The sequence below is a fragment of the Larimichthys crocea genome, chromosome XVI, assembly GCF_000972845.2.
Source record: "Larimichthys crocea isolate SSNF chromosome XVI, L_crocea_2.0, whole genome shotgun sequence".
NCBI lineage: Eukaryota > Metazoa > Chordata > Actinopteri > Sciaenidae > Larimichthys > Larimichthys crocea.
In genome coordinates, this window is record NC_040026.1 from 20,948,620 (window position 1) to 20,957,644 (window position 9,025).

Consider the following 9,025-nt stretch of genomic DNA (forward strand, 5'->3'; position numbering starts at 1 on the left):
GAAAAGCTAAAAGTAGTGAATTAATTCTTGAAACTGTAGCTGATAAACTGTTGAAAATGTTTGCTAGAAGTGGAGTTCAAATAACGGCTAAACAGTTGGCACAGTTGGCTAAAGGTATTGAATACATTCTAAAAAATTTTTTGAAAAAGCTGAAATAGTTGTCTAATAACAATGACAATAAATAAATGGTTGAAACTGATAAAAAAAATAATGGATTAAATCAGTAAAATGTCCAGCAACTGCCAGTGGTATGAATGTAACGTTGGCTTAACATAGTTTAACATTGGCAGTTCAGTTGTATGAAATCAATATTGCAACAATATTCACTTCAATATAATTAATAATGTTAAATCAAATCTGGTTTGCACTTAAACACATTTGGAACATGACTCCAGCCTAATCTAAAAATATCAATCAATCCTGCATAACTTTAAGCCTTAATATAATCTGAACAGGTGAGTTATATATAAACTATATATAGAGACCAAAACAGTTTTTTGTACCAGGCTGTAAACATGTTTATTTCTGCTGTGAAGTTTTTAACATGGGGACTTATGGAGACTGACTCACTTCTGGAGCCAGCTTTAAGTGGTTGCTGCTTGGTTGCTGTCTGTCAGACAACTCGACTAGCATTAGGACCCAGTGCAACCCCTGTCACGTCAAAGCACCTCAGCCAATAACACATCCGTTATTTACGGGCCACATTGTTGCTTCCTGCATCTGTGCTGATAGAGACATTAATATTATTCTGAAGGTAGACAAAGCATTTCCCTTTTTGGGGTTGACAGCTGGTTTCAAACCTGCACACCAGCTCTCAGTTTCACTGCGGTTGAGTTTTGTGCATTCACACAGCTTTCCCACACACAGGAGACTTCTTTTCAAAGTCTAATCCACTTTCAACCTTTTATCATAACAGCTATTTAATCAAGCTGCAGTCTGAAGGATAAGAATAAACACACAAAAATAAGTGCTGGAAAAGAGGACGTGCATATTTCTTTCTGTAAGGCAGTAGTGCCATCTAGCTCCCTTGAAAGTGTGTCATTGGTTTGGAGCCAAATCACAAAGTAATCCCCTGTCCTTGATTCAGTGTATGAATGAAATAGTACACTGATTAAGTTTTGTCTCTACATTAAAATGTCTCCATGGCAGTCTATCAAGTTAAAAACATTATTGCTGCTATGTGATATATGCAGACTTCACCCTCAAGGGTTAAATCATGGATAGATAGATAGATAGATAGATAGATAGATAGATAGATAGATAGATAGATAGATAGATAGATAGATAGATAGACATTGTAGTCACTATTTTTCTATGTTGTAAATGTTTTTTGTCAAGACAGGATGTATAAACTTAAACTTAAATTTTATTTATATATGTAGCTCCTTTCATGCAAAGATGTAGCCCAAAGTGCTTCACATAAAACAATAAAACAGAAATAAGACAATGCATAAATAAACTGTAACAACAATTTATTAGGTGAATAAAGACAGCAATGCAATAAATGACGAGGTACTTATATTTAAATACTTATTTAATATAAAAGAAACTCAAAAAGACTTTAAAAAAAGTAAAATAACATTTAAGCAGCTTAAATGAATGAATATAATATGCATAAATATGCTTTCAGGAATATATAATCACCTTAATTACATTACATTACACCTTATTTTACCTTTTATATTTACTTATGAAGCGCCCAAGTAGTAACATCCATCTCTGTGAAGTGAATCCAATGAGGAGGTGCCCAAAAACTGAAAAAAAAGTTCCTCTTGTCGTCCACTTTGGTCATTTATCTAAAGGAACATTAACAGGCTTCTTGTGCAGTTGTGACTATGAGCTCTTTTGGCACGTCTCAGGCCACCGTAGCCTCTCTTGGAGAGGGATGCATAACATTTATGTTATATTAAAATACAGAAGTATTATCAGAAATATGCCCACTTCTCATCAGTGTATATCCTATAGCCTGTATACACAGAGTATTATACTAGATTATCATTGTTTAGATGCAGTATAAGTAAATAATGTTGTAGCTTAACCTATATAACAGTCAAACCTACAATATGTCCAACTTAAACGTCGTGCTGTAGAGGTATAAAGAAGCAAAACATGAAAATACTCAAGTATCTAAATGAACTTAGTGTTCACTAATAATCACCAGAAGGAATAATACAGCTCTTGAGTTACTGAGACAGGCAGACAGCCTCCCGGATGTTTTTAGGCGAGTGAGGCAAAAATAGCTCTGACATGTCTTTTGGCTTTGACCAAGCCCCTCTCCGCTTGGCTCTGTCAATCACAGGCCACAGAACAAGATGGCAGGCTATGGGAGCAGGGTCTTCTTTTTAACAGGCAAGTTTAATCCTTTAAAATTATTTGACGACACTCTGAGAAAGATTGTTTTAGTATCCGTGGTCCTGATTCCAGCTGTTAAAGACTGTAGGCCTAACTTTAAGACTTACAGTACGACATCAGGTGTTGTTTAATGACAACCTTGTGTTATTGTTTAACAGTTTGTGCTGTCAGTTTGCTCGGGGCCAATGCAGAGATCAAGTTTACCATTCCTGTGGGGAAGTTCTTCACCTATGAGCTGATGAGAGAGACTTTCCAGAATGACTTTGAACCTTTGTCTAAACTTTACGGTAAGAGCCTTAACTCACTCCTTTTGTCTTTATCCAACACAAGATATGACAAGATATACATTTACTTATCCTAAGTGTCTCATCTACCCTAAAGCTGGACGCTTGTACGATGACCCCATGATTTTTAAGTGCAACCGGCAGAACTACCCAGACCTCCCAGAGTGGCTACGCTTAACCCAGAGGCACCCTTTTGATAATGGCTTCCTGTACGGCACGCCAACATCTCCAGGAAAAAGCATAATTGAGGTGTGACGTCATGATTTACATCAACAGTGGCACGTGCCTCAGCATGCTGCATGTTGTATTTGTAGTTATATGAGGCCAGAAATTTCGGGACAAATCTGAAAAATATGCAGCTATCTGACACGTCGGTGGTAAACGTCAGGTTTGGTTGTCAGATCCTCTGTGACAAAAGCTTTAGGTTTCTCTCTAGAGCTGCTATTTTGAACCGACATTAAAAATTCAGGAGGAAAAATGTCTTTGAAAAAGACGAGATTTTTGAAGTGGCACCTCAGCCTCAATCAAACAGATTTTGGATGTCACAACAGATTACAGCTGTACATCAGATTCAAAATATTGTATGCAGCTCCATCCTGTGGTTTATCCTCTGGAGTCCAGTTTTGGTTGGCACCTTTTAAACTGTTCTTACCGAGCATGCATGGTGTCCCTTTTAGTATAAAGCAAACCAAAATTACATGAAATGACACATGCACCTATCCAAATTTACAAAATTGAGTCACCGTAACAGATCTTCACTCGGGTATATCACCAGTGTTTCCCATGAATCACCTGATAATGTCTGGTGTCCAGTTCGTCCCACCACAGTTTTAATAATGAAGTACAATAATCCTGCAATATGCTTCCAGAGAAGGCCACAAGGCGTGAGATTTGATCGTTGTAATGATGGTTTCTGTAGTAGATGCATCATTAAGAGAGGATTAAAGGCCTGAGGTTCAAGGCGCTTTAATACGAGCTCGGATTCACCCTCCCATGCGATAGAAATGAACAAAGATAATGCTTTACCTCTTTTATACAGAGTTTAAAGACAGTTCCCAATTAGGTTTGCTTGTCCAGACAGAGGCCTCTACAAATATCCTGCAGGTCATAGGCTACATCATATATTAAGATAGAAAAACATTGTAACAATCATGTTGGTCTCAACCCCCTTAAAGTCTTGGTCTTGTCTTGGTCTTGATACACACTGTGGTCTTGGTCTTGTCTTGGTCTTGGTTTAGTGGGTCTTGACTACAACACTCATCATTAATGTACAAAAGTATAAAAGAGCAGCAAAGTAAGCATTATATCGATATTCAACCTTGTAGATATCACAGTTATCGTCAATACAGTCTGCTGTGTATCGCTCAGAATATTATTATAGATCATTTCAAGGTTGTTAAAGATATTGTGCCACTATTTATACACATAAATACAGCAGAAACTGTGAGAAAACAAACTTTAATAAATGTCTATGATATAATACAGTCAAATATTAATAATTTAAAGTGTTTTATGGCTCGTGTGAAAGCCTCCCATCAGTACTTTAAACTGATTCTCTCTACACAATGTATAAATAAAGTTACTGTACATAAAACCTGCTCAGTGTATTCACAGACTCCAGAGGTATTCTAAGAAATATAGAGAATCGATAACGAATGCAGATGAGACAGGTGGATGCAAAGTTAACGTACACTTCAGCAGAAGCATCACAAACCAAGAGTGAAGTAATATCTGAGTGTCACTCTTCCTCTGACAGATCTATGCCATCAACAAACGGAGCTATGAAACAGCCAGACACATCCTCGTCATCAAAGTCACTGCAGGTATGGGTGATTTAAAGGATATCACACATGCATGGTGTCTTTAAAAAAGAAAGTGCAGTGATGGTTAACACTGCTGTCACTCACAGAGAAGATGCTGCCCTATCAAGCAGAGTTCTTCATCAAGCTGAGGGAGATTGAGAAGGTGCTGCCCTCTTCTGTTCAGGATGAGATCAAGCAGGATTTACAGAAGCTGTGGGATACAGAGGCTTTGGAGATTGTCAACATCACCAACGCCCTCGACCGTGGCGGCAGAGTTCCCCTTCCTCTTGCAGGACACTTTGAAGGGTAAACAGAGAGATCTGTGCAGCCTGACTCTGACGTTTAAGCTTCGGATTAACTGTGTGTTTATGATTTGTGTCAGCGTTTATGTGAAGGTGGGGTCGGAGCAGTATTTCTCAGATTGTCTCATGAGGGTGCTGACACCGGAGCATGAAAAGCAGTGCACGGCCGGGGCCAGAGTCAGAGCTCCAGGAGGGTGTAACTTCTGCACCATTCCCAGCAACTGTATCACCTGGTGCAAGACAGAGCTGGTGAGGCCTGAAAACACACAGAGATGGTCACAACTCCCTTTTTATGGATGAAAACACATGATACATAAGATGATTGAAAGAGCAAAGCAGTCTTTGTGTAGTGACTTCTCATTCTTGTAACATACTTTTACCTCTTTAGGCCCCTATGAGGTCTAATTGTGTAAATTTAAAACCCTTCTTACTGTTTTTTTTATAATACATTTTTCACTATTTGTTGAGATTTCTGCTTTTTACCTCATGACCCTTCATACGGTGACCCCAGTGAAATATATTTAAAGTCACCAGAAGATTTTCAGACTGTTTTAGACTTTTTAAACATCTAAACATGTGAATTTCTCCGGTATTTTATAAGAAAAACAGCAAAGAATAGAGAAAAGTTAGATAAAATTGGTGTTTTTTCTTCTTTTTATCTTGTTAATTATCTCACAACCACTAATATTTATCTTGTAATTCACTGGAGGGTTTGTGACCTTCAGGTTAAGGACCAGTTTGGCCTGCAACTACAATTATGTTTTATAAAACATAAGAAAACAGTGAGAATCTCGATGTTCAAATGTTACAATATCCTAGAGCATGAGTTAATGCAGATATAATTGAAAAGCTATTTTAATATTAATCCACCTGGCCGTTGGATTCATGCATTAATGAGTGAATCCTTCTTTTGTTGTCCTGCAGTTTGATCTGACAAAGCAGGAGCCGGCTCCACCTGCTCCCACGATGGGTTCGGGGATTCTGGAGGCCGGAGGTGAATTCGACCCTCCCGAGTCTCCCCCGAGCAGAGACTTCTTCCCGGACTACATTGTGACAGTGATCGTGCCTCTGATCCTCGCCATCATCCTGTGTATCCTGCTGGCCTACGTCATGTTTTGCAGACGAGAGGGAATGTATGCTTTGTTTTTTTAAATCTATCAATCTGAAATTTCTACAGTGTTTTTGTGATAAAGGGAATAAATGCATTTCTATGTAGGTGAACTGACCCTTTAAGTAAATTATTGCTTGTGATAAACGGTGATAAAAAGCTGACACATTTTTCTTTTTCCATAGTGAGAAAAGGAACGCAAGAACAAACCAGTAAGTACACCGATTAATGCTGTTACCAAATACATTTTTGCACATACAGTAGTATTAATTTATGAGTAACCAGTGGTGGAAAAAGTACTCAGATCCTTTACTTAAAGTAAAAGTATCAATGGATTAATGTAAACAAACTCAGTTCCAAGGAAAAGTCCTGGATTCAAAGTCTTTCTTCAGTAGTACAAAAGTATTATCAGTGAAATCTACTTAAAATATCAAAGTAAAAGTACTCTGTGACAGATAAATCATTCAATCTGACATTATTAGATTATTATTACTTTTGAAGTAGTTAGCTGGTTTAGTCCATTGGTCAACATAGGGGTTGGGTCCCTTCAAAGGGACTGAATTGTCATGAGATGATTAATCGAATAAAATCAAACTGTATGCAGATGATAATCTTCTCTCCGTATATTGCTGGCCTACAACAGTTACTGAAGGTTTGCTCACAATTGATTTTGACATAGAATATAATGCAAAGAAGAGAAATGTTATGATTGTTGAAGTAAAGAAGTCAGAAAATGTCTAGTTCCTGAATCCTTCTTGCTCTTAACGTGTGAAATGAGGTAAGTAACTAAGACTGATAGCCAAATGTATAGTATATAGAAGTATACTAGAAATATAGTAGAACTCACAGTACAGGAAAAGCACAGTTCTTGGGTTACTTTCCACCACTGTCTGTTAGTTATAAATCTGTGAACTAACATGGTACAATAAACTGTACGAATTCACAAAAGGGCTGTAGAGAAACACAACGTACTGTGTGTGCTCATCAGAATTCAGCTGTACCACCACCACACCATCCACGGGAACACAGACGAGCTGAGGAACATGGCTGGAAACCGTGGCGTTCCTCCACCTCTGTCCACAATGCCAATGTTCAACAGCCGAACCGGGGAAGGGGCCCCGCCGCTGCATTCTGACAGCCCCACCATCCCCCTCATCATGGCCCAGCAGTAAGGACCACGAGACATCCTGCTTTCCATGACTCACTTAAAGTCCTGAAAAGTCAAACTAAATCTTTTTTTACTCTCTCGTTTTTATAGTGATCCCTACAGTGACACACTGCCCAGGTAAACTCACTCATCGGGCTTCCTCGTACATTCATTCTTGTCTATATTTAAGCTTCTGCGTATGTTTTATTGGATAATAACCAAGCATTATGTTGTTTCTGCAGGAAGTGAGAACAACGATGGATAAAGTATCTTTGAGTGTCATTCATACAGTCATTGGTTCTGTATTTGCAGTGGTAAATGATGTTTTCTTTCTTCTCTAGGTTAAATTAAATTAATAGCATGTTGTTTGTCAAATTGTCATTTGCTGTTTATGATCTGTATTCCACCGTCATCAATAATAAAAATGATCAAAAGCCACATTCTTCATTGATGTGTCCATCAACAAAGACAACAACAATAATCAGCTGCCCTCACAGACACTGAAATTAAAGGTTTCGCTGGCTGTAATCATTCCTGCTGTTCGTACTTGCTGTGAAACAACTTGTCCGAGCAAAAACAGCCATCCACATTTAAACAAACTCAGTTACAAGTAAAAGTCCTGGGTTCAAAGTCTTTCTTCATAGTACAAAAGTATTATCAGTGAAATCTACTTAAAATATCAAGTAAAAGTACTCTGTGACAGTAAATCTTCAATCTGACATTATTAGAATTATTTGTAGGTAGCTGGTTTAGTCCATTGGTCAACATAGGGGTTGGTCCCTTCAAAGGACTGAATTGTCTGAGTGATTATCGAAAAAAATCAAACTGTATGCAGATGATAATCTTCTCTCTGTATATTGCTGGCCTACAACACACCTACAACCTACTGTAGTTCCTGAATCCTTCTTGCTCTTAACGTGTGAAATGAGATTAAACATCTCGGCCACTATATTGTCGTGAGCGGTTCAAACTACATGCAGAGACTCAACATAAAGATGGCACGAGATGCTTTTCAAACTACCATGATGGTGTAGTGTCAGCCAAATGTTTAGTTTAGTAATTTAAGATAAAGTTGCACACACACAGGATATATGTAAAAGGAAGTTGTGGTCTTTGCGTATTTGTGACATCTGAAAACATGACAATGCAACTACACACTGATCTAAGTACTGAACAATGCTTGAACAATGCTGAATCTTATAATCTGAAAAGTAACCAAGACTGATAGCCGAATGTATAGTATATAGAAGTATACTAGAAGTATAGTAGAACTCACAGTACAGAAAAGCACAGTTCTTGGGTTACTTTCCACCACTGTCTGTTAGTATGAATCTGTGAACTACAGGTACAATACTGTACGTTCACAAAAAAGGCTGTAGAGAAACACAACATACTGTGTGTGCTCATCAGAATTCAGCTGTACCACCACCACACCATCCACGGGAACACCGACGAGCTGGGAACATGGCTGGAAACCGTGGCGTTCCTCCACCTCTGTCCACAATGCCATGTTCAACAGCCGAACCGGGGAAGGGCCCCGCCGCTGCATTCTGACGCCCCACCATCCCCCTCATCTGGCCCAGCAGTAAGGACCACGAGACATCCTGCTTTCCATGACTCACTTAAAGTCCTGAGAAGTCAAACTAAATCTTTTTTTAACTTCTTGTTTTTATAGTGATCCCTACGTGACACACTGCCCAGTAAACTCACTCATCGGGCTTCCTCGTACATTCCTTCTGGTCTCTATTTAAGCTTCTGTGTATGTTTTATTGGATAATAACCATTATGTTGTTTCTGCAGGAAGTGAGAACAACGATGGATAAAGTATCTTTGAGTGTCATTCATACAGTCATTGTTCTGTATTTGCAGTGGTAATGATGTTTTCTTTCTTCCTAGGTTAAATTAAATTAATAGCATGTTGTTTGTCAAATTGTCATTTGCTGTTTATGTCTGTATTCCACCGTCATCATAATAAAAAATATCAAAGCCCATTCTTCATTAAAGTGTCCATCAACAAAGACAACAACAAT

At 38.3% G+C, this 9,025-nt stretch overlaps 1 protein-coding gene across 1 annotated transcript; it reads left to right on the plus strand.

The window, feature by feature from the left end:
- Positions 1 to 2,239: 2,239 nt before the first annotated feature.
- Positions 2,240 to 7,433, plus strand: sgca (sarcoglycan, alpha). Its single transcript, XM_027289063.1, has 11 exons — positions 2,240 to 2,349; positions 2,511 to 2,639; positions 2,734 to 2,885; positions 4,393 to 4,459; positions 4,546 to 4,744; positions 4,821 to 4,989; positions 5,665 to 5,873; positions 6,034 to 6,060; positions 6,837 to 7,016; positions 7,107 to 7,133; positions 7,238 to 7,433. The coding sequence occupies exons 1-11, from the start codon at positions 2,313 to 2,315 to the stop codon at positions 7,242 to 7,244; spliced, it is 1,203 nt and encodes a 400-aa protein (XP_027144864.1). The 5' UTR covers positions 2,240 to 2,312; the 3' UTR covers positions 7,245 to 7,433.
- The last annotated feature ends 1,592 nt before the right edge of the window (positions 7,434 to 9,025 follow it).